At 41.9% G+C, this 27301-nt stretch overlaps 1 protein-coding gene across 21 annotated transcripts in view; it reads left to right on the top strand.

Annotated features, from left to right (window-relative positions):
* The window catches only part of celf2 (cugbp, Elav-like family member 2), a 297415-nt gene that overhangs the window by 177406 nt on the left and 92708 nt on the right, over positions 1–27301 (top strand). For all 21 annotated transcript variants that reach the window (XM_060903001.1, XM_060903007.1, XM_060903003.1 and 18 more), the window contains one exon: positions 12221–12417. In XM_060903001.1, the coding sequence (XP_060758984.1) occupies positions 12221–12417 (197 nt within the window). The remainder of the gene's footprint in view (positions 1–12220; positions 12418–27301) is intronic.

A 27301-nucleotide genomic window follows, 5' to 3' on the forward strand; every position in this document is an offset into this window, starting at 1 on the left:
ACATTCACTGGATGTGAGCAATCGTGCGCTCTGATTGGCTACTCTACTACTAGGATATCAGCTCATATACCGTGAGTAGAGAAAAACAAAACGACGGAGCATGTTGCTGAACCAACCGAGGACGAAATAAAAACTCTACTCGAAAACAAAACCCCCAAAAATACAAAAAAAAGCAATAAAATATGGAATAAAAATATTTGATAGTAAGTAAGAACGTATCTTTTTTTTTTTTTTCACGGATTATTATTTTAGCATTTTTCACAAATCGCTCCTGTCATTTCACCGGTTTGTTTGCTTCATCTTTAGGCATTAAAATTTGAGGAATTTTTTTAGACTGGTTCAAAAGCTCAAAGAAGTTTGAAAATTACAGAACTGAAATGTCCAAGGAAGAATTAAATAAATGTCGAAAGCTGTTCTATACCTCGGCAAGACGGCACTTTCTACAAAAAATCCCACTAAAGTCACTTCATGCAGCCATCGATAGGTTTTTAAGAAGTCCGCCGAAGCGGAAATGATTTTGTCGGACGTTTTGTATAAAGTTTTTATTGATCGAATTTGCAAAACATAAAAATGCTCTGTTTCTCAAAATCCAGTGAATGTGGATAGAATAAAACAGTTATTCCACTCAATCTGGTTGTACATGGCTTATAGCCGACTCAGTGCTACGCGCCTCATGGGCTATCAGCTCATGTACGACTCGATTTCGTGGAATAATTATAAACTATTAAAAAGGACCAACCCATTATATTTGTCACATGAAAGCTGTAGAGTTTGTTGTCACTTGCTGTCCTGTTGTCATCTCATTATCTCTAGCCGCTTTATCCTGTTCTACAGGGTCGCAGGCAAGCTGGAGCCTATCCCAGCTGACTACGGGCGAAAGGCGGGGTACACCCTGGACAAGTCGCCAGGTCATCACAGGGCCGACACATAGACACAGATAACCATTCACACTCACATTCACACCTACGGTCAATTTAGAGTCACCAGTTAACCTAACCTGCATGTCTTTGGACTGTGGGGGAAACCGGAGCACCCGGAGGAAACCCACGCGGATACGGAGAGAACATGCAAACTCCACACAGAAAGGCCCTCGCCGGCCACGGGGCTCGAACCCGGACCTTCTTGCTGTGAGGCGACAGCGCTAACCACTACACCACCGTGCCGCCTGTCCTGTTGTCATCTGGCTAAATTTTGCGAAGCAAAGGATAATTTGATATTGAATCGTTCGATCATCTCAGTGCTAAAACTAGCACGTTTGCAGTGCGTTACGGGATCGCCTTCACTGCACACACTGTATGAAGATGTGAAAATAACAGCTCTCGCGGCATCTCCTTCAAACAGCATCTAAGCAATCTGCCGTTAGAGACATTTAAAAAATTAGACATGCTTAAAATGGCTGGTGTTCTAACTGCGAGAAAAGCTGGAAAATGGCAGGATAGAAGCAAGTGAGATAAAGCAAAAGAGCGAGGCAGGAAATGGAGGAGAAACGAGATGCCGTGCTTGCCACACTGAGCTGAATAACTCGTTTCTGGTTCTGCGGTAAGCTTAATTAGGATCAGGGTGATTTTGCTGATGACTGGTATTAAAACATCACCTGTCGTCACACACGGAGAACGAGGAAGCAGCTGTCAAACAAGCAGATGAGTACGGCTGCTCATGTGATTAGGAAAAAAAAGGATCACACTGTTTTTGGACACCACATGCGCACACATGCTTGTCAGCTCTCTCAGCTGCGCATTTTTTAAACTGGGGAAATTACACGTTGTCTACTTCCCCAGCTGCCTTTCTACGTGCTTTGTGTGTGTGTTTGCGTATGAAGAAGAGAGAAAGATATTCTCAGTCGGATCATAATTAGCAGTATTTCGATTTATTTTGCCTGTATGGGTCTCCTGCTCAGCTGAGTGGAACTGCCTAGGTTTTGCGCTAATGATGCAACAGGCTGGTTAACCAGTGAGCGTGTGACAAAGTCTTCTTCACTTCTTCTTTTATCCAGAACAAACACCAAAGTTCTCCTTTCAAAACACATTGTACATTGTCCTACAACAGAAAAACTTTATACACAGCATCTAGAATACGTAGCTAGTGCTAAAGTCTGTTTGGAAAGTTTTGTTGTTTACCCCAAACTTTTTAATTACATCGTGGTGATCTTGAACAAAAAGTGTTCTCACTTAGATGTCCTCTCCCATCTATATCAGTCCCGTGTAGTTTAAATGAAAGGAAAATAGCTACGCTGGAACAGAATTCACTGTACCAAGTGCTAACTTACAGTGCTGAGCGTAAATGAGTGCACCCCCTTTGAAAAGTAACATTTTAAACAATATCTCAATGAACACAAACAATTTCCAAAATGTTGAAAAGACAAAGTTTAATATAACATCTGTTTAACTGATAACGTGAAAGTAAGGTTAATAATATAACTTAGGATTACACATTTTTTCAGTTTTACTCAAATTAGGGTGGTGCAAAAATGAGTACACCCCACAACAAAAACTACTACATCTAGTACTTTGTATGGCCTCCATGATTTTTAATGGCAGCACCAAGTCTTCTAGGCATGGAATGAACAAGTTGGCGACATTTTGCAACATCAATCTTTTTCCAATCTTCAACAATGACCTCTTTTAGTGACTGGATGCTGGATGGAGAGTGATGCTCAACTTGTCTCTTCAGAATTCCCCATAGGTGTTCGATTGGGTTCAGATCAGGAGACATACTTGGCCACTGAATCACTTTCACCCTGTTCTTCTTCAGAAATCCAACAGTGGCCTTAGATGTGTGTTTAGTCATGTTGGAAAAGTGCACGACGACCAAGGGCACGGAGTGATGGTAGCATCTTCTCTTTCAGTATAGAGCAATACGTCTGCGAATTCATGATGCCATCAATGAAATGCAGCTCCCCGACACCAGCAGCACTCATGCAGCCCCACATAAGGACACTGCCACCACCATGTTTCACTGTAGGCACCAGGCATTTTTCTTTGTGTTCCTCACCTTTGCGATGCCATACAGTTTTGAAGCCATCAGTTCCAAAAACATTTACCTTGGTCTCATCAGTCCAGAGTATAGAGTCCCAGTAGTCTTCATCTTTGTCAGCATGGACCCTGGCAAACTCTAGGCGGGCTTTTTTGTGCCTGGGCTTTAGGAGAGGCTTCTTTGGTGGACGGCATCCATGCATGCCATTCCTCCACAGTGTACGCCGTATTGTGTCACGGGAAATAGTCACCCCAGTTTGGCTTTCTACTTCTTTAGATAACTGCAGTGAACTTGCACGCCGATTTCCTGTCGAGGCGTTAACTTCCGTGGACGACCTGGACGTCTCTGTGAGATGGTTGCAGTTCCATCTTTCTTAAATTTTTGTGCCACTTTTGCTACAGTATTCTGACTAATAAGTAAAGCTTTGCTGATCTTCTTGTAGCCTTCACCTTTGTGGTGGTAAGAAATTATTTTCTTTCTCAGGTCTTGTGTCATTTCTCTTCCATGTGGTGCCATTGCTGACAGCATGAAATGGGAAGGGGTTTTCTTTAAGTAACACCCTTTTATAGTCAGCTGTCTGCTGGACACCTGTGTAATGACTAATTAGACTCGCCTGTGATTGTATTCTTGTTAAATTAGGCATTTGTAGTCTACAATTTAGCTTTGCTCCAGAGACTTTCAGTGGGGTGTACTCATTTTTGCACCACCCTAATTTGAGTAAAACTGAAAAATGTGTAATCTAAGTTATATTATTACTTTTTTGGTTATTATTACTAATTATTAAAATTATTACTAATTTTGGTTGCGATTCCAGCTTTCTCGTTTGCGCTCCCTGACTTTTTGCTTGCAGTTTTGGCACAAACTTCACGTGTGGGTGGGCTGTCCAGGAATGCATTCCCATTGGCTAACTTGTGTTTGACTGACAGCTACGCTCAGCCATTCCCCGGAGGCTGTTGCGGCCATTTCCTACTCGGATTTTGGCGGACTGTTTGATGAGTGACGAGTGTAATATCATAGTCGCCACTGAAGTCCACTCGATCCTTGTTTACCGTCAATGGATCGGTCACTCGTCAAACAGTCCGCCAGAATCCGAGTAGGAAATGGCCGCAACAGCCTCCGGGGAATGGCTGAGCGTAGCTGTCAGTCAAACACAAGTTAGCCAATGGGAATGCATTCCTGGACAGCCCACCCACACGTGAAGTTTGTGCCAAAACTGCAAGCAAAAAGTCAGGGAGCGCAAACGAGAAAGCTGGAATCGCAACCAAAATAAATTACGTCAAACAAAACTGAGAAAGACGCGGAACAAAAATAAAAGGTTTCTGAAGAGTAATAGACTGATATTTTGCACGATTACACAAATAATTTGTTTGCCAGTCTAAAAAAATTGACTTTTTTTTTTTTTGTAGTTTGATTTGTCGTTTTTGTTTGATATTTCAAAAGTATTGTATGAACATTTTGGCACAAAATTGATTCCATAGACGAAGCCCACACAGACACGGGGAGAACATGCAAACTCCACACAGAAAGGCCCCCATCAGCCAGGAACCTTCTTGCTGTGAAGCAACAGTGCTAACCACTACACCACCATGCCACCCCTCCATTTAGATGATTTAAATACAATAAATGTAGATTTACTGCGCATTAAAAAGCCCTCACCTGTTAGCTCTGTTAATAAGAAGCCTTGTTAAACAAAGAAAGAATGAAGGGTAGAAAGACAAAGTGTGTTTTTCTAGCTAATCCTTGAGGTGGACTCGGTGCTCAAGCCAGGGTGTTCTTTATAACTGTAAAATGCACACACACACACACACACACACACACACACACACACACACACACACACACACACACACACACACACTTCAGAGGACCACAGGGTGATAGAAAGTCTAGTTAAGCCATTAAGGCAGGCAATTGGCTCAAATTGAGAGAGAGATGGAGAGAATGGATGTGAGAGAGAGACAGGGAGAGAGAGAAAAAAGAGAACGATGAAGAGAATGCGGAGGCAGGAGAGGATCCACTTGACAATTTAATCTGAGCCCCAGGACTTGCACACTTACACGTGTGCACGCGCACACACACACACACACACACACACACACACACACAGAGTGTAATTTCTCATCACCTAATCAGGAGAGAAAGCATAAATGTGTGTGATGGAGAGAAAAAAGGTGCTTCATGTATCAGCAGCAAGCTTTTATCTATACCCATCAGCTGTGTGAGTGTGTGTGTGTGTGTGTGTGGTGTACGGTTCCTGCTACATCCTGTGACTTGTGCCTTTGTCTTCCTGGAGTTGGACGCCATGAGCAAAACAATTAGCAATTGTGAGTGTGACAAGCGAGCAAACACACACACAAACACACACTCAGCACCCTGACACTCGCTGTCCCCTCTGTGCATGCTGGGTTGGTAATAGCTCCCGTGGCGGTGTGTGATGCTCGTTTTCCCCGCCGTTATTGCCGCCGATCGGCGTTGAGCGGACGCTCTTACCACTGTGGTAACTACAGACTGAATTATTGGGCCAGCGGTTGCCGTGAGGAACCGTTTTATTGGGCGATGGCGTTTAAATCGTTGAAGGATTTTGGCGTCTCGGCCGAGAGAATCGGCTCCTTCTGTAAGAGGTGGATGAACCGGGTGCAGAGGTCTGTGTTCTCACACACACACACACACACACACACACACACACACACACACACACACTGTCTCTTTTCCTGATTTTTTTTTTGTTGTTTCTTTTTGAGCTTGTACCTTCTTTGTTGGTGATTCTGACTCGTTATCTCCATCTTTCTTTCTTTTGGTGCCAAATGAGACGTGGCCTTTGGAGAGGAGAGCAACTTGTGCTAATTAACGTCTAACACCTTACACACATTTTTCTCACAGCAGTCAGCTAAATATTCAAAAGGCGCTCTCTCTCTCTCTCTCTCTCTCTCTCTCTCTCTCTCTCTCTGTATTTGCATTTATTGCTCGTATATTGTTAATTCTTTCTTTCTTTCTTTCTTTCGTTCTTTCTTTCATTCTTCTATTGTGCTACAGTTAGATCTATGATTAGCCAATATGCTAATGAAGTACCGTCTTCTGACGGGTGTGGAGGCTGTATGCTAACGTAGCATCGATGACATTACCCATCATTCCCTTTTTTATTCTTTCTTACATTCTAAAACACATCTTTGTTTATGGTTATCTTCTTTTATTTTTTTTTCCTTTCGGATACCACATAAAAAAAGGAGTCTGAAAAAAGAACAATTAAAAGTTTGTCCTACATTTGGACCAAAGAAAACAATAAGAGCGGATGTAACCGAGGAATTTCAGTCGATAACAAGCGCAAGGAGACATGCCTTGAAGTCATCAAACTTTCTGGTCGTCTTTACTTTTTTACTGTTTTTTTGTTCTTTCAATGACTGACACACGTTGTGGTGGAGATACAAAATAAATGGAACAAAATGGCTGCTGTACATGGGGAAAAAAAAACCTCCTGTCATCTCATGGATAGACAATACCAAGGACTCGAATAACATAGCTCAGTCCTGGGATTCACACAATAATGTGTGAATGTAAGAGAAACATTCTAAAAAGGAAAAAAGAAAGAAATGCGAAAAAGTGCTGCGTCATGCTTCATCTGTCTCGTACACTTTGTGCTCTCACACTATATATACACAGTCAAGGCAAAGTCCCTCCCATGCCAGGAACTGGTCTTCCCAGGCAGTCTCCCGTCCCAGTACTAACCAGTCTTTTGAGACGCACTGGGCAGCGCCGATCTCCGTTTCTATAGCCTTCAGCATTTCGCCCATTATACAGCTAGGGTTACAGTGGGGGCTGGTCCTCTGGTAACCGTGAGAGTTTGACTCCCTACTTACATCTACAGTATATTGCAGTATGCCTCACCAGATTGCAGTAGGTACCATTTTTATGATGTTCTTTGGTATGATCCAACCACAAGTAGAACTCGTGATCTCCTGGTCGAGAGGCGGACACGCGAACCACTAGGCCAACTCGCAGTCATAGTACCAGTAGTTAAAGGTAGACTGCCTTTCAGATTTAGGTCATAAAAAGAATTTTCCCCGACACCCAATTATTTTTGTTTAGTGGACAGCTACTGAATTCGAATCACAGACTTCCAATTTTATTCATTTTTTAAAAATAGAACAATTAATTAATTTAGAGCCACGTGGCCCTAAATTCTCCACTATTATTCCTTGCTTCACCATGATGCAATACAAGATGCTATGTCATGCATCACGTGGTAAGCTTTCCGCATTCGCACAAGGCATTGTGGGATACAAATTTGAAACAGGAGAGAACTAGAAAAGCACTCGGAGAGCGCAGACCTCCGCCAAGAATCCTTTAAAAAATTCCGGGATCCAGAAGGTGATCCGGATCACCGCCAAAATTTAATGGATTGTTACTTGTGCCCAGTCACACCTCCTGGAAAAAAATTTCAGAGCAATCCGTTCATAACTTTTTCCGTAATGTTGCTAACAGACAAACCAACAAACAAACAAACCAACGCTACCGAAAACATAACCTCCTTGCCGGAGGTAAAAATGGAGGATGCGAATGAGACATGAAAGACCGACTACAGTAACGGAAAGCGAGAAGAAAAGACGTTATGTTGCGAAGGAAAGGAAACGCAGGACCAAACTAATAAATATCGGCAGTCAGCGAGCACCTCGGTGTGATCAGCTGTTCGTTTAGCGACAGAATGATGGAACTGTCAGCGCACGGTCAAGATAAACCTGTAGATGGTGGTACTGTAATGCAACACTGGATGCCAGCTGATTAGAAGAAGGCGATGCCGAAAGGTAAACCTGCGCATGCGCACACCGGACTTCCTCTGTCTGCTTGACTGCACGAACTGAGCGATATCATGCACATTATTTGCTCGGGAATCCCCTCAAATTAAAGAACTTCCCAGCCACAGAATGGCCTGGTTTTTATATATATATATATATATATATATATATATATATATATATATATTACAGAAATAAACATATATCACAATGACCAAATTTCAGATGGAACAAAATTTCACCGATTTTATGAAATCGAAAGGCCGTCTAGTTTTAAAAGTTTGGACAATGCCTTCTAATAGCCCAGGAGTAATAGGGTTATACCTGGAACAAATTAGTAACAAGCTGAAAATTTCAGAATATGTTCAGAATACCTTTAGGAATAACATACTAAAAGTCCCCGGACATCCCCCTTGTGCTTTCTGAGAAATTCAAGATGGCGTCCAAAATGGCCGCCAAATGGAGATCTGCCCATATCTCAGGCCCAAAACAAAATATTAATGCAATTAAAAGGTCAGAATATATGTTTTGTAGGGTAGGAGAGTAAATTCCAACATGTGTGTATTAATTACATTGTGTATTAACATTATATAATAACAATGTACACATTATTATAACAGTATATTTGTGTATAATGTGTTCGCTTGCCATGTCCATTGGTTACTCGTTCACTCCGTATCATCCTATTCTGTTCACAAAACAACAAACACAATTACTAGGGGTTGGAGCACTTATTTTCATTAATATTAATTAAAGTAAATTGGTGGTGTAAAATGAAAAATGGCATGTTAAAAGGTCATGCTGAGTTCAGTCATTTTTAAAAGGTCATGCTGAGTTTAGTCATTTTTTGTCCGAACACACTGGCATTGCTAGTAGTAAAGACTGGCGCTAGAAACTCAAAGATTAATTTTTTTCCACCCTTAAACAAGCTTGAATAAATTCCCTACTTCATTGATGGTACAACAAAGGTCCAAGCATTACAACTGAGGCACTGAGAAGTGTTTAAGTCTACTCATTGTTTATAAGCAAGAGCTTTTATTGAGGCAGACCTTTTTGTCATGAAAGTCGCCGGAATGTTGAAGAAGTGTACTGAAACAGCAGTAGTTTTAGAAGATAGAGTTCTCAAATTTAATTTCCCTTTAATATTTTATCAAAGCTTAAAGATGCACTAAATATTAAGGAAATTGATGTCTAATTGTTGTCTTACATTATGTTCATGTATGTAGATAGCCTACTAAGCTAATCTGTCAATCATGTCAACCATCAAATTCCATGTAATTTCCACATTAATGACCTTGTAATCTTGGTTAATTTTAATTTTAACAGTGTGACAGTGGTGAATTTGCATTGCTTGTATGAGAGAACATATAATTTAACATTTTAATTGCATTTATATTATGTTTTATCCCTGAGATATTGAAAAATCTCCAATCGGCGGCCATTTTGGACGCCATCTTGAATTTCTCAGAGAGCACAAGGTGGATTCCTGGGGACTTTTAGTATGTTATTCCTAAGGGTATTCTGAACATATTCTGAAAAATTCAGCTTGTTACTAATTTGTTCCGGGTTGGACTCAATTTTGAGCTAATGCTCTTGGGCTATAAGTCAATGTTTTTTCTTTATTTTCATGAATTAGAAGTCACTTCATGTCTTAAAGTAATGATGGATATCGTTTCTCTTTACTTAGTTGATCAGTTCTTGACATAATATGGATTACTACAGTTGTGGTGTGGAATAGGGCTATTTACTGTATTATTATTATTATTATTATTATTATTATTATTTACTGTTTACTGTTTGATCCCAAACCCATTAAGAAGGCAAGAAATTGCACTAATTAACTTTTGACGAGGCACAGCTATTAATTGGAAAGCATTCCAGGTGACTACCTCATGAAGCTGGTTAAGATAATGCTAATAGCGTGCAAAGCGTCATCGAGATAAACGCTGGCTACTTTGAATAATCTCAAATATGAAACATATTTTGTTTGTTAAACATTTTTTCATTTACCACATAATTCCATATAAGTTCCATATGTTATTACATAGTCGTGATATCTTCAGTATTGTTCTACAGTGTAGAAAATAGTCGAGAGAGAGCGAGAGAGAGGGGGGTGGAGGTAGATATTTTGGGATGCACTGAGAAAGTGGAACAGATACACTGATCCTCTTTTTCCTCTATTCCTCTTTCTGTGTATGTTTGTATTTGCAATTCTTACTTTACCTCTCTGTCAGGCTCCGTGTCATTCCTGCTCTATCCCCATATCTTATTTCTTTCTCTGTGGTTCCTCCTTTCCTTATTTTTTTTTTTAAGCTATGGAGTATTTTCGCAACAGATACACTACTTCAATCCCTGTATTATATTACCGCCCTTATTATTTCCTTTATTTTATTTCATGAAATATTGATCATGGTAGCCCTGCGATGACCTGGCGACTTGTCCAGGGTGTACCCCGCCTCTCGCCCGTAGTCAGCTGGGATAGGCTCCAGCTTGCCTGCGACCCTGTAGGACAGGATAAAGCGGCTACAGATAATGGATGGATGGATGGATGGATGGATGGATGGATGGATCATGGTGAAGTTTTATATGTAAAGCTGTCAACTATACGATTCTTAGGACTGAATAGTCCTGAGTAATGAAATAGTTAAACAATAGTGTGCATCTGTAGTGTGGATGCCAGTTTTGCTTCTTTTTCTTTCTGTCTTTCTTCTTCCTTTCTTTTAAAAGCTCATTTTCAAGGGTGTACTCCATTACTCGCAACTTTACTGCAAGATCCACCAGTCAAACCAACCAAAGAGCCGTCAGTGTAAACGTTTAACAGGCGGCCATGTTTTAACCTGCGAAAATCATCTAGCTGCTTCACAGTATGTTGACTAAATAAGACGATTTATCCGAGAATGTTAAGCTAGTATGGGGGACGTGTTTCTTCATGTTTACTACTGTGCACTCTGTCACATATCACGCTCTCGAAGATGAATATCTGTGTGTGTGTGTGTGTGTGTGTGTGTGTGTGTGTGTGTGTGTGTGTGTGTGTGTGATTCACGCCCGAGAGGTAATGAGACTGACATGACTCCTGGGTCTGGATGTGTGAATTGGTGTGAAACTGGTGGGATAAACATGTTCGGACAGCGTTTGAAATATGATAGGTAGCGTCACAGATCTTGTCTGTTCTGAAACGGTTGTTGCAGTTTGACGTCGACGGCCTCTTTTACTCTTTCACAGTGTCCTTAAATAAACGTCGTGTCTCCTTCAGATAGAGACAGACTGCTGAATCCTTCACCCAAGAGACACACTAACGTTTTTCATAAACACCTGTCCCTGATTGTGAACTTTAGGTTATACAAATTTGTGATGAACGTTGTCATTTCTTTTTTTTTCTCTTAAGTTCCTGCCAATTTTAGTGCAACAGCAGTGCACTAATGAACACGTCTTTGTCTGGTAGACTGGGGAAAAAAAAAAACCGCACACTCCGAATCCATCACGACCCTGACAAGGATAAAGTATTATTCTTCGTCTTTGTACATCCTTGTCCCACTTCTGTGTGGGGTCGATGAGACTAGGTTGAGCTGATAAAGATTGAGAGTCTTGTCCAAGGGCCCAGTCGTGGCAGGTTGGTCGTGCTGGGGTTTGAATCCCCAACCCTTCGATCAGTAACCCAGAGCTTTCCCCCTTCAAGCCACCACTTCCGCAGGATAAAGTTCTACTGAAAATTAGCAAATTGATAAATTAAGGAATGTTAAAAATGTCTACAAATGAATTCTACAAATAGAAGACTGGACAGAAGGAACAAAAAATCCAAGTGCAGGTCTTTTGATTCTGTCAGGATATGAATTGCGAGTAAACGCTGTGTGGAATTTATTAAATAAACCTTAAAATAATCTTGATTAGCTCAAATTATGTTGATTATGTGCTTATTAAATGTTAAGTGGTCGTGTTTGCTCTGGAAATTAATGTTCACCATCCTCAGCAGTACCAAAGAAAGCCATACGACACTCCGTCATATTGGACCACGTGCCTTATTTTGGATTTAAGATTCTCTGCCCAGATTCTGGTTCTGTTTCTGAAAGCAAAGCGTTGGCAAAATCAACGCGTTTCAGAGCCGTTCAAATTTACTTTGAGGCCTGCAGAGCCTCCTGACATTTTGGAGACATCACACACACTACATGCTGACCTTTGAAGCTCTCTGAATCACTCCTGAAGACACTTTTGATCAAAGTTTTAGTCAACCAGCCAAGTAGATCTGCACGGAAACGAGCCAGCAGGAACTTTTCAATTACTGCTTCTGTTATTCTTTCTCACTTTCACCATCTCCTGCCTCTGCCTTTATCTCTTATGAATCCTTTTTTCCTCCACTGAATTCAGTATCATTCAGTAGACATCATCATCGTGACAGGTAATTAAAGCATTTAAAGACTGATAATCTCCCCCTCTGTCTCTTTCTTTTTCTCTCTGTCCAGTAACGGCACAGCTGGAAAGATGAACGGAGCTCTGGAGCATTCGGATCAGCCTGATCCAGACGCAATTAAGATGTTTGTGGGACAGATCCCTCGCTCCTGGTCTGAGAAGGAGCTGAAGGAGCTTTTCGAACCATACGGGGCTGTCTATCAGATTAACATCCTGAGAGACCGCAGTCAAAACCCACCACAGAGCAAAGGTACACACGCACACTGATAGCCAAATAATTATAAACTACCTCTGTTATAAAAATTTAACATGAAGTAGCAAACAAATGATGATATTTGCCAGAATAAACCAAGGTCAGAGATTAGTGTTGTGTTTAAAAGCTAGATAGAAACAGTGTTGAAATATGTCAGATGTATTCACACTATTTGAAAGGGGTCCCTGGACCCTGTGTTTCACCGCCATATTTCTCTCAAATGAAGTAAATTTAAGTAAAATTTTAGTTAAAGTGCCATTGCACCATTGGATGTATTCTTTGGCATAAAATACAATATATTTTATGACAACATGACTAGACAGAGAAATCTTTTAGCTTCAAAATGATATATCAAACATGATTTTTTGACAACGACAAGTATATTAATTTTGCGATAGTGAAACGTGATGTCATCGGCAGGTTCCCCTTCTTGTGTACCACGTCACGTGTGACGTGGCACAGATTATCAGCAATGGCGGATAGAACGCGATTTCCACTTGTCGATTGCCGTGCTGATATTCACCATCGACCGTCTCCTTTGGGCATCACTTGCTATTTTCCTTCGCTTCTTTTCCGAAGCTGACAAACGCGTTCTATCCGCCATTGCTGATAATCTGTGCCACGTCACACGTGACGTGGTACACAAGAAGGGGAACCTGCCGATGACATCACGTTTCACTACCGCGCGGAAATTAAAAGGGTAGGTGACTTTGGTCGCAAAATTAATATACTTGTCGTTGTCAAAAAATTATGTTTGATATATCATTTTGAAGCTAAAAGATTTCTCTGTCTAGTCATGTTGTCATTAAATATATTGTATTTTATGCCAAAGAATACATCCAATGGTGGAATGGCACTTTAAGAATGTCTCAATAAGATCGAAAGGTATATTTATGGATGGACATGTTGCTTCCATTGCTAAAACACACTTGAGGAATTTAAGTCAAAGATATATTTAGAAGGACAGAGAAGATATCTATACTACTAAAGGAAGGTTCTCTCTCTCTCTCTCTCTCTCTCTCTCTGTTTGTTCACCTATGCAAATCGACATGGCAGGACGCACATACTTGATACTTTGCACATGGATTGGTGACACCCCAGAGGGGCACAAGACATTTTCGATTTTCCAAAACATGGGATTAGTGCTCATCCAACACACTATTCATTTCCCATAGGCTACATGCTCACGCTAACACACTGTGCTAATCCAAGACACAATCATTTCCCATAGGCTACATGCCCACGCTAACACACTGTGCTAATCCAAGACACTGTAACTTCCCATAGGCTACATGCTCACGCTAACACACTGTGCTAATCCAAGACACTATCATTTCCCATAGGCTACATGCTCACGCTAACACACTGTGCTAATCCAAGACACTATAATTTCCCAGAGGCTACATGCTCACGCTAACACACCATGCTAATCCAAGACACTATCATTTCCCAGAGGCTACATGCTCACGCTAACACACCGTGCTAATCCAAGACACTATCATTTCCCATAGGCTACCGGTACATGCTCACGCTAACACACTGTGCTAATCCAAGACACTATCATTTCCCATAGGCTACATGCTCACGCTAACACACTGTGCTAATCCAAGACACTATCATTTCCCATAGGCTACCGGTACATGCTCACGCTAACACACTGTGCTAATCCAAGACACTATAATTTCCCATAGGCTACATGCTCACGCTAACACACTGTGCTAATCCAAGACACTATCATTTCCCATAGGCTACATGCTCACGCTAACACACTGTGCTAATCCAAGACACTTTAACTTCCCATAGGCTACATGCTCACGCTAACACACTGTGCTAATCCAAGACACTATCATTTCCCATAGGCTACATGCTCACGCTAACACACTGTGCTAATCCAAGACACTATCATTTCCCATAGGCTACATGCTCATGCTAACACACTGTGCTAATCCAAGACACTATCATTTCCCATAGGCTACATGCTCACGCTAACACACTGTGCTAATCCAAGACACTATCATTTCCCAGAGGCTACATGCTCACGCTAACACACTGTGCTAATCCAAGACACTATCATTTCCCATAGGCTACATGCTCATGCTAACACACTGTGCTAATCCAAGACACTATCATTTCCCATAGGCTACATGCTCACGCTAACACACTGTGCTAATCCAAGACACTATCATTTCCCATAGGCTACATGCTCACGCTAACACACTGCTAATCCAAGACACTATCATTTCCCATAGGCTACATGCTCACGCTAACACACTGCGCACAGCCTCGGCGTGGAATCCCCTTCCCCGGCTCGCCTGAGAGTTTCACTTGTACATGACCTCGCAATCAGCGCTCCTTGCCGGAGACTTCCGCTAGGGCCAAGTCTACATTGCTGAGGAGATGCGGGGAGTGATTTACGTCATTTTGACAGAACACAGTGAAAATATATATCACATGTGACCCCTGACTCCTCGGGTAGACTGCCCAATTCCAAGCAGCTATATGACCAAACCCTAGGACCAACACAGCCCCTGTGAAGAGCACCATTCAGAGCAAATCAGGTTCACGGGCAATAATTACCAGTATTTAACGATAGTTTTTTAAATATAATCATGCTGTCTTTTATCACCCAAATGAGGATGGGTTCCCTTTCGATTTTGTTTCCTCTCAAGGTTTCTTCTTCATGACGTCTGAGGGAGTTTTCCTTGCCACCGTCGCCTCAGGCTTGCTCATTAGGGATAAATAATTTTGTATTGATAAAGCTCATATGTTTAAAGTCTTTAATTTTCTGTCAAGCTGCTTTGTGACAATGTTTGTTGTTAAAAGCATGACACAAATAAACTTGACTTGACTAGAAGGGCATTTGGTCGAGTGTGTACCGCCACCAAGCCACATCTTCGGATTTGCCTCAAAATATAATCAATTGTTCCTTGGCCCATGGCCCACCTTTCCTCAAAATTTCATTAAATTCTGTTCACTACTTTTTGAGTTATGCTGGGAACAGGCAAACAAACCAACAAACGGAAGTGAAAACATAAAACGTGCCTTTTAAATTAGAATAAATTTTAAATGTGGGGGTGGGGGTAGGATGTTGAAGCATTGCCACTTTTCCTATTGCTGGGTTTCAGTCACGTGACTTTTCTTAGCGGTTTTATCGGAAGTGAAATAGCTGGTGGTTGAAACGGCTGCCAGAGTGCAAACAACTAGCGATAACTTATCAGAGTACGCTCGTAATCTAGAAGCCACTGCTCGCTTTAGATATATTCAGAAGATTGCTGTGTGCAATGGAATCGACCCCTACAGTCTGAGAAAGAAGGATTTGTCATACGATCTCGAAAACTACCCTTCAGTCGAGTTCCCCGAGATCTCGAACTATCTGGTGTTGCAGACGTCCTTCTACACCGCAAAACAGATGAAAGCGTGGAAGAGTATGGAGGCTTACAACTTTTTTGTACGTGGCTGGGTAAAGGACCTCGGTATCAAGTCGCTGCCGAATGAATCCTGGATTGTTTTTGCCCGTGTAAGTGTGTTTTTTTTAAGCTTTTCGTTCGCGTCTTTACAATGAAGCGCTGCAAGTTGAAGTGTAAACAAACAACAGTTGGCTTGATTTTCACTTGTGTTGGCTCTTATCTCTCAGGTAAATCATTCACAAAGATCATCAGAAACCCCTTAAAAGTACCATAAAATAACGACAAGAAAAGTACTTGGAAAACACTAAGGCCAGAGCTGAGAGGGAGATACAAACCTTTCACGAAGTGATCACTGCAAACTCGAGCATGCTTCGACTCGGCTCCCTTCGATTCCAGTCAGAGGTTCAAAAGCCACCTTTCTCAACGTCTTTTTGTGAAATCCTGTGCTCGTTCACCCCTTTTTTATTAGTTCACAGGGAACCCTGAAGAAACTTTTATCAGTTTCACGGTTTGATTGATTCGAACACCTGAAAACAACGCAAGTGTGAGGCATTTTTCATGCGAGTAATGCACCTTCTTCATACAAACGCTTTGTCAACTGAGCTTTGGTAGACAACCAGCTAAAGTTCTGAATAACTAATGAGACGGATTTGATGTCACATGAAACCCAGCAATTGTGCTGTTAGCCAGATGTGCTGACTCATGCAGCCCTCTATAGCCCTAGATGTGTTTCTGAATCCTTAACTCTCTCCATACCAAATATGAACTTCCCAATATCTGCACTTTAATGTGGAGGAAAGGCAGTATGTGTGCATGGATATATGTGTCTCTTTGTATGTGTTTTCATCTAGCATTGAGGGCAGTGACGGACACTACGATCTTTCGATCCCTGATTTACTCAGTGGCCTTCAGTTTCGTAACTAATCAGGACGCCAAATTGCCCTGATACAGCAGAACTTACACTACGTTCACACTGCAAGGCTTAATGCTCAATTCCGATTTTTTTGTGAAATCCGATTTTTTTGTGAGGTCGTTCACATTAACAAATATATGCGACTTGTATGTGATCCTCAGTATGAACGAAAAGCGACCTAAAAGTGTTCCGCATGCGCATTGTAGGATACGACGACGTCACACGCAGTGAGCATGGCCAGTGTTTACGGAAGTAACCTAAAGTTTCCTGTGTATGACAGTAGCCAGCATGGAGTACCTGGCGATGATGCAGTTGTTGTTGCGACGGAGCCAGAACATGCACAATAGCCTGATGTTAAGGAGGAGGTTGAGAAGGAAGAGGGCAAGGGTTTTGGCTCAGGCGTTCTGCGGAGTAGTGACTGCAACCTCTGTTCAAAGGAACATCAAAGCCATGTTGTTGTAACTTTTTTTGAGAGACCCGCCGCCTACGTCAGCGCAGAATAGTGACGTTTGTGGCTTGTTGATGACGTGTAAGTCGGATGACCTGGCGGTTCAGACTGAAGTCGCATATGAAAAGATCGGATAGGAATTGGAATTAGGACCACATATCCAAACGGCCTGGGTCGGATTTGAAAAAATCGGATCTGTGTCATTCATATTGTCAATAAAAGATCGGATACAGGTCACATATGGGCGAAAAAATCGGATTTGAGTCACTTCAGCCTGCAGTGTGAACGTAGTGTTAGAGACCTGGGGGAAATTTTCCAATTTCCTTGGAAAACTTGCTGTTTTTCTGAAGCTAATAAAGTAATATGCTAGTATGCTATCATTTTAGCATGTGAAAAAAAATAGCATCATAAGCAAGGCACTTTTTTAAACCCTTGTATTCTCTCTCAATACGAGATAAAGAGGAAGCTACTTTTTCTTATTCTTGAGACAAATGCGAGGCCATCTGTCTAGCAGCTTACGGTAAGCTGGGCTGAAATTGGATCATGTAACAGGACAGTGATCCCAAGCGCACCAGCAAATTGGCATCTGAATGGCTAAGGAAGAAAAAAAAAATTAAGGCGATGGAATGGCAAAGTCCAGACATCAAATATGAGCCTGCATCCTCAGAAAGACAAGAGTAAGATAGGGTAATGACGATAAGCCCTGGTTCACTGCAGAACACAAACAACTGCACCGTGAGGAAAAAACAGGCTTCCAGAAGTGGAGATAAAGACCTCTCTAAGGCTACATCCACACGACAATGGCAACGAGATTTTTTTTTTTAAATATCGTGTCCACATGGGCAACGGATCAGTAAAATATCAGGTACATATGGCAACGCAACGCTTGCTGAAAACGATGCAGTACACATGCCACACCTCTACGTGCGCTGTAAGACGGTCCCATCGGAGACACCAGAACAATAGAAGAAGTAGGACGCATGCGCATAAACCCCTTCTTCTGTAGCATTAGCCACATAAAATTTTGATTATTAATCAGTAGCGTAAAACGAAAGACGCGGAAAGAGGAATGAATGGGGGTAGATGGAAGCCGGTACGCCAACATTCTGATATCCTCCAGAATTCTTTAATGGTCCGGAATAAATTGAATGTAACACGTTTATGGATTACTTTGTTCTTCTACGCCCTTTTTGAAGAATGTATTGTCGGACTTAAACCAACATCTGAAGAGGTGAGATCGCTCCTTTTTTTTTTTTCCTATTTTTGCTGGCGGGATTGTTTTTGTTTTTGGAAAGCGCATGGGCGGTGCGCGGTTTGGTACTGCTTCCGCAGTGTTTGGACTAAAGACTCTGCCCTAAGGGCTATTCTCTCACTCTCTCTCTGTCTCTCTCTCACTTTGCACCATTACACAATAAATATTCACAGTGAAAATATTTTGTAAGCGCATTTCATGAACCAAGTTATAGGATTTGTTGACAACTCGCATCGAGTTCGTTACACTTCTACCCGGCGTGAAGCACTGACAGTCATGTGGTTGTGACGTCATCGTAAACAAATCCGTTTTACTCATCCAGACGACTTCGCAACGGCGCCGTTGCCAGATTTTTTCACTCTGGAACCTGTTCTCAAAAGATTTCGTTTTGGGGCACCCAAAACGCCGGTGCCGTGTGGACGCCAGGCCGAAACGATAAACAATTTTATCAGATTTGCCTGAATCCATTGCCATGTGGACAGGGCCTAAGAAAGTCAGGTTGTAAAAGGTCATCAGAATAGTCAAAAATAGGTGGAAAAACAGTTCTCAGCGAATGACTCCTATTCAGTGAGGAAAGGTTTGCAAGAAGAAAAGAAATTGCTACCCTTTTCTGAGGATCGTCAACTAGCCAATGATCTGAAAACCTTCGACTGGCAATTTGAAAGGCCTAGTCCAGGCTTATCACCTGTTCACTATTCACATCTCACCCCTATCATACAGCCATTGTCCTCAGCAGTGCCCTCAAAACCACAACTAACTTTCTGAAAAAGAGTTGGACAGCCTGATCACGAAGCAGAAACAAGGAAAGCACCTGGGCTTGATGGTATATCTCTAGCCTTCTTGAAGTATTGTGCTGATCGGCTACACCAGTATTCACAGATATCTTCAATCAATCAATGCATTGTCCCAGCCTGCTTCAAAAGTTCACCATTCATATCTGTTCTCAAAAAGCCAAGAAATCAAAGTGTAAATGATGACAGACCAGTCACCCAAACATCAGTAGTCAGGAAGACTCCTGAGAGACTTGTGCTTGTCTACGTGAAATCCATCAAAGACTCAGTGTTAGATCCTCTACAGATTGCATATAGTACAGGTCTGCAGATGATGCCATCAACATGGGACTCCACTTTATTCTGCAGCATCTGGAGTCTCCTGGAACCTATGACTAGATCTGGTTCATTGATTTCAGGTCAGCATTCAATACTATAATCCCACCTCTGTTCCAGTCTAAAATGTCCCAGTTATCTGAGCCTGATGCCACATATCGTTGGATTACTGACTTCCTAACTGACAGGAAGCAGCATGTGAGGCTGGGGAAGATTATCTCAGACTCTCTGACCCTCAGCATTGGAGCACTGCAGGGCTGCCTATTTTCTCCATTGTTCTACTCTCTATCCACCAATTACTGTACCCCCAGAGCCACATCTGTAAAACTTCTGATGTTCACAGATAACACTTCACTAATTGGTCTGATTCAAGATGGTAACGAACTGGTGTACAGACAGGAGTTGACCTTGCTAGTTTCAGCTGGAACAATCTGCAGCTCAATACTCTTAAAAACCGTTGAGGTGGTTGTTGACTTTATGAGACGACCATCTCATCTACTTCCCCTAATCCTAAGTGGAACAGTGGTAATCCAAGTGGAGTCCTTCAGATTCCTTGGGAATCTCACAAAACCTTAAACAGGAGGCCAAGAGTGTCTCCAACATCCAGAAGGCCCACCAGAGGATGTTCTTCTCTTGACAGCTGAGAAAATTCAAGCTGCCACAAACCTACCAGTGCAGTTCTGCATGCCTATCATGAAGTCCTCACATCTTGATTGACTGTGGTTTGAATTATGCACTTCAATGGAAAAGGGAAAACTCATCTGCTCCGCAGAAAAAGATTGTCAGCTGCAATCTGCCTCCTTTGCAGGAACTCTACAATATCAGATGCAGAAAGAGAGTGGTCAAGATTGTCACATATTCTGCGAACCCCATCTTCCTTCCACTATATTCATGGAAAATGGCGTTGGGTGAGATATCGGACTGTCAAAACAAGAACTTCAAGGCACAGATATTTTTATTCCTGCTCAATGACAGAATATATGGCTCTCCCCTGCAGTGACATATTTGCTGCAACTGGCAGACTGAGCGTTCATTCATTCATTCATTCATTCATTCATCCTATTTCTTTGCTGCTTATCCATTGTGAGTCGTGGGTGCACTGGAGCCAATCCCAGCTGACATTGGGTGAGAGGCGGGGAACACCCTGGACAGGTTGCCAGTCTATTGTGGGGTTAACACAGAGAGACAAACAGCCATTCACACTCGCATTCACAACGATGGACAATTTAGGGTAGCCAGTTGATTTAATCCTTGTCATGTCTTTGGACTCTGAGAGAAAACTGGCGTGCCTGGAGGAAACCCATGCAGACATTAGAACATTCAAACTTCACACAGAAAGACCCCAGTTGACTGGCAGGTTTGAACCCAGAAACCCAGAACCTGCTTGCTGCGAAGTAACAGTACTACCCACTCCGTCACCATGCCCTCCATAGACTGAACAGTAATACACTTATGCCTAAACAGGCTAAGAACTCTTTGCTACAGTCACACAATGCGAGTGTGAATGGATGTCCATCTCTGTGTCAGCCCTGTGATAGATTGGGGACCTGCCCAGGGTGTACCCCCACCTCTTGCCCGAAGTCAGCCAGGATTGGCTCCAGTTTCCCACGCAACCATGATGGATAGGTGGTGTAGATAATGGATAGATATTTCAAACATTCACAATTTGCAATATTACTATCTCATACTTATGCTTCCTTATGCTACCGGTACGTTGACCTTTATTTAATGATTGTTGTCTTGATTGTATCGATCTTGGAGCAAACGTCAAGTCAAATTCCTTGCAAGTGTGACCTTAATTGGCCTGATTCTGATTCTGAGCTCAACCCCTTTGAGATGTTATCGTGGGATCTTAAGAAAGCTGTGTATAAACAACGCCCTCAAATATCAATGAACTGAAGCAATGTTGTAAAGAAGAGTGGGCCAAAATTTCTCCAAAACGTTTACTTCAAGTGATTCTTGCTAAAGGTGGTTCTGCAGGTTACTGAATGATACCATGTCCTTATTTTTTCCACCTGGTTTCTGAACGTTTGGTTACTTTTTTTGGTAATGGTAATGACAATATATTAAAATCTGTTGTCTTTTTTGCTGTCACCTAAAGTCGTTTGTTTTTCAAAGATCCTGAGGACCACCCAGTTATTATTTAGGCCCTGCTAAATAAAAAAACTAAAATTGAAGGAGGGTGTAGTTTCTTTTTCCCCATGACTCTACAGTATGTGTTTTGAGGCATGACCTTTGGTGAGACTGTAATCAAAATACGACCGTAGAGACCCTTTTGCTAGTCTCCTTCTTATGTCCTTGTGTTATTGAAGGAACCTACTATAGCTGAGGGAATAAAGATATTTGACTTTATACTCTTTCAGGTTCCGTCCACCTCACTGGGTCGATTCTCGCAGTGTTTAATTTGTATCGATCATTTCCGATTAAATGCTGTTTTAGTCTCAGTGTGATTATTGATGACTCACAGCAGTGAACGTGAAGGTGTTATATTGAACATTAAGTAACTAAGTGTAGCTTGCGATGTTTTGCTACCTTAAGTAGAGATTATTAATTATAATTATTCGCAGTGTGAAGTTCACAAACATTTTGAACACAAATGCATGGACAAGAGGGTTTGCTTTACTTGCTGAGGTTAGGGTTAGATTGAGGTGTAGCATTAATTAGCTGCATTAATAAATACGGCAGCAGCAGGTCCTCACAAGGATAGTAAGAAAGGTGTGTGTGTGTGTGTGTGTGTGTGTGTGTGTGTGTGTGTGTGTGTGTGTGTGTGTGTGTGGGCATGTCGGTGTGTCTGAGCGTGTGTGTCAAGGTGGCAGAAATGAAGACATGGAATATAAATGTACCCAGAGGAAAGAAGCATAAATTGTTTATCTGAACTGGACTGCAATTTAAGATGCACATTCACACACACACACACAGAGAGAGAACAGGTCGCCCTCTTGTCGATTGATTGATCTGAGATCGGAGCAGTGCAGCTGTGTGTCTCTTTACAAAAAATGTATTCCTCTTTGCCTTTGAAGTGCATAATAGACACACATACATGCACACACACACACACACACACACACACACACACACACACACACACACATGCAAAAACAGGGAGAATAAACGGTATAGTGTGAGCATCTCTGTCCCTTGTTGTTAAATGATACAGGTATGTGTGTTTCAGGTGTGTGTGTGTGTGTGTGTGTGTTGCATCTTCGAAGGTCTGGTAGAGGCCTATTATGCTAATGTATTCAAATGTATTCTCATTTCACTGTGTGTGTGTGTGTGTGTGTGTGTGTGTGTGTGTGTGTGTGTGTGTGTGTGTGTGTGTGTGTAAGCATGTTTATATTTCTTGGTGCGGTCTAAATATATATCAGAATATCTGATTCTTTTTAAGAATTTTTTTTTTTAATTAAAAAACAGATTTTATTAAAAACAAATTAAAAACTCACTAATCCTTGCTTTTGGTTACTGGGTTTAAAGTTTAATTTAGGATTAAATGTAGCTTAGTATTAATTAACAGCATTAAGTAAGTGTGTGTGTGTGTGTGTGTGTGTGTGAGCATTTGTGTGAAAAATCTTGGAGACTATATTCGTGTCTCTCTGTGTTAGATGTTGCTACAGTAGGCCTTATGCTCAGCTCAGCAGGGTGTGTTTTATTAATCAAGGAATACAACAGAACAGGACAGTCTTGTTCATTTAACCGGATAGTCACTCCAGACTTTCTTTTCTCAGGTGGACTCCTGTGTGATGTGAGTTTGAGAGGAAAAGGTTGATTCAGTTCACTGAGGATTAATAAGTACATATTAAGGCCTTTGTAACCGCAAGCAATTCCTCCATTTAAAAGTTGTAAGTTATAGTTTACCTACACGATCAGATGTGAATTCCTTTCTCCACATTCCTGCATCCCGTTACATTCAAACCATTCGGTGTTCGGCACTCCAGGACCCCCCCCCCAAGCTAGTGCTGCATTCCACTTACCTCAGAACTACTGTTATACCCTGTCCACACTAGGGATTTTGTACCGATACGAAACTACTTTCGTACCGCAACACCTGTCCACACTAGCAACTATACCGGTACTGTAGCGGTATAACTGTATCGGTACGAAACCCACAAATGTATGGGTTTCGTACCGGTACAGTATCGGTATTGTAGCGCTTCGCTGTAGTGTGGACAGATGAAGCGGCTCTGTATCGATACAAATATAATGCGCAAGCGCAATGAACCATTCCTACGTCTTCCGGGTTATTCATACAATACAATACGCCCGCGCTTTCCAGCTGTAAATAAAACGTCAAAAAATGGCTCAAAACGACCGTGGAGCTACATGGAGCAAAGAAAGGGGGGAGAAAGGGAGGGAGGGAGGGAGGGAGGGAGAAGGAGGGAGGGAGGGGGAAAGAGGGAGGAAGAGGGGAAAAGGGAGAGAAAGGGAGGGGAAGAGAAGGAAAGAGGGAGAAAGGGAGGGGAGGGGAAGGGAGGAGAAGGGAAGAGGGAGAAAGTGAGGGGGGAGAAAGGGAGATTCGTTTTCTTTGTTTCTTTCTCAACTGCCTCGCGCGTTTTATACGATTCGACTGAATAAATGACCACCAGAAATACAGACTGTACACTGACAACAAAAAGCAAACACACGTTGTTTCATCCGCCATATTCTCGGAAGGAAGTTACTCGGTTACCACGGAAACATTTCGCGCACGTGCATTTCAACTTCCGTGAAAGAAAACCGCAAACATTTCTCGCTAGTGTGGACAGATGCACTAAACTGTACCGGCATACTTTGTATCGATACAGTTATACCACTTTCGTACCGGTATAAGTGTGAACACACCATTATAGTAGTTGAGGTCAGCCTTGGTCTCGACACTGGTCTTGAGACCACTTTTTGAAGGTCTCAGTCTCATCTCAGAATTGGTTATGGATTTACTTGGTCTTATCTCGGTTTTTATTTCAAAACCGGTCAGGACCACAACTGTGGGGTCCAAGGATATCACTAAATTGCCTGTGTATTGTCTGATCTATTTGTTAACATCGTTACTGGGATTGGATGTAAAACTTCCTGCTTCAATTTCAACCAATAATGTGACTCATTGCTAATTTGAAATTTTTGTGACTGCTAACAGCAGTCACCCCTTTCCACCCCTTCACACGCACTAGTCTGGTCCTAGTCTTGCTTCGGTCTCATCCTGCCTTGGTCTTGGTCTTGACTTGGTCTCAACCCTTCAAAGTCTTAGTCTTGTCTTGGTGATGATACACTCTGTTTCTGTCTTGACTTGGTCTCAACCCTTCAAAGTATTGGTCTTGTCTTGGTATCAATACACTGACTTGGTCTCAACTCCTGAAAGTCTTGGTCTTGTCTTGGTATCAATACACTCTGTCCTTGGTCTTGACTTGGTCTCAACCTCTCAAAGTCTTGGTCTTGTCTTGGTATCAATACACTCTGGTCTTGGTCTTGACTTGGTCTCAACCCATCAAAGTCTTGGTCTTGTCCTGGTATCAATACACTGACTTGGCCTCAACCCCTCAAAATATTGGTGTTTTCTCGGTGACGATACACTCTGGTCTTGATCTTGTCTTGGTATCAGTACACTCTGGTCTTGTCTTGACTTGGTCTCAACCCCTCAAAGTCTTGGTCTTGTCTTGGTATTAGTACACTCTGGTCTTGTCTTGACTTGGTCTCAACCCCTCAAAGTCTTGGTCTTTTCTCAGTGACGATACACTCTGGTCTTGGTCTTGTCTTGGTATCAATACACTCTGGTCTTGTCTTGACTTGGTCTCAACCCCTCAACGTCTTGGTCTTGTCTCAGTGTCAATACACTCTAGTCTTGGTCTTAGTCTTGATTTGGTCTCAACCCCCCAAAGTCTCGGTTACTTGCAGAACTTCCTGGTCGGTGGTTGGGATTCATAAGTTCCAACCTCTAGTCAAACACAGCATAAATGCCTCGACACCTCTCACCCAATCCTTTGCCTCACAAACATGATAATAATTACACTGAGTAGAAATGTATTTAAAAGAGGCACCAACATTTGGAGATTATAACGGTATGTTAATAGAATGTTTAATTTAAAAAAAGATGAGCCTTTGTTTATACACTATTTGATAGTCAGCCACAGAAAAACATGGGCTATGTTCCACATTTGTTAATGAGATAATATGTCCTTAAGGGGCAATGCAGATACCTGACCATGCAGATATCGTAGCTGGGCGCCATTTTATAGTCCTGCCTGTAAGACATACGGTACAGTATCTAAGAGTGTGTAAGCTGGTGGTGTAAAACAGGATGGGCTCTTCCTATAAATACAGAGCGGGGCTTTTATTTATTTAAAAAAAGTGTTATTCCTTGTTTCTACAAGTTACAAAGCGGAAATAATGCATGTGAAATCTTGTTCTAATCAAGTTTAAATTGTAATCAAATAAAAATTCTTCCACGAACAAACACAAATGCGGTGTCAAGTAAAGGTTAGAAGCTGAACTTTAAAAGGTTCTTGTGTTTTGTTTCTGAGTGAGGAAATGAATGGAAAATTAGAACGTGCGTCTTATTACCAGTACTAATTGTGAGACGTTCATGGAGGAACAATTAACCTTAAGCCTTTAACCAAAGGAACTGAAAGTTCTTTGGACTCATCTCCATAAACACCCTATTTGTCTCTCTCACATACTCACATCCACTTTTTTGTTCTGCTGCAGTGAGAGATGGAGTGTTTGCTCCGTGAGATTGAATTATGACTTATTTGTTTCTGCTGAAGCGTCACAGCCGATTAGAGCAGCCATTAGCTTTGTTAGCACAGCACCCATGGCCAATTACTCACTAGTCACAGGTGATAGGTGTGTGCGTGTGTGTGTGTGTGTGTGTGTGTGTGTGTGTGTGTGTGTGTGTGCACGCATTTGTCTTCATCTCATCATTTGGACAAAGCCCTGGTCCCCATAAGAGAAATGTGTTGAGACATATAGGGGTCTGTAAGTGGGAATCCTACTTTTTAATGTGTGTTTATGACTTTTGTGTGTGTGTGTGTGTGTGTGTGTGTGTGTGTGTGTGTGTGTGTAGGAGCATGTTGGCCATTGAAAGTATTACACGGTTGCCATTCTGCCAATTCTCTCTCTCTCTCTCTCTCTCATATATACACACACACATCATGTATGTTGTGCGTGAGTGGATAACTGGGCCTGTCAGATTCTCTCTGTAGCAGACATCAGTGATCAGTGATATAAGTCGAGTCAGTAAACTCAGTGTGGATTTGGAACGTGGCCGATCGTTCGTGTCCGTGCTAATTAGTGGCGATTTTGGCTGAACAGCAAAGAGATGTTCTAACACTCCTGAAAAGAGCATGGACTTTTTTATAGCACAACATTTTAAGTTCTTGCAGGACTGTGTGATCAGTGATGAGTGTGTGTGTGTGTGTGTGTGTGTGTGTGTGTGTGTGTGTGTGTGTGATATGCAAGTGGGTTTCTATCAAATCTGAGATCAAAGCTATGGACACAGCCGGGGTACATGTGCGGACGAAGACAGACCGTCGCATAAATTGTGGCCAAAGTGTAATATGTGAGCATCTGCATGTTTACACACACACACACACACACGGAGTTATCTTTTTTGAGTGTATGAAGGAATTCATCTATCACTATTCTGGATAATAGGATCTTATTCAGAAGCATTCTTTGTTTCTACACCCAGTGTACAAAAAAAAAAATAATACAGGACACACAGAGTTCTCCGACTCCTTCTCACTCACAACTCTGTTATCCCTCTTTCTCTCCTGTTTTTCCTTCTGG

This window comes from Neoarius graeffei, chromosome 21 (assembly GCF_027579695.1).
Source record: "Neoarius graeffei isolate fNeoGra1 chromosome 21, fNeoGra1.pri, whole genome shotgun sequence".
NCBI lineage: Eukaryota > Metazoa > Chordata > Actinopteri > Siluriformes > Ariidae > Neoarius > Neoarius graeffei.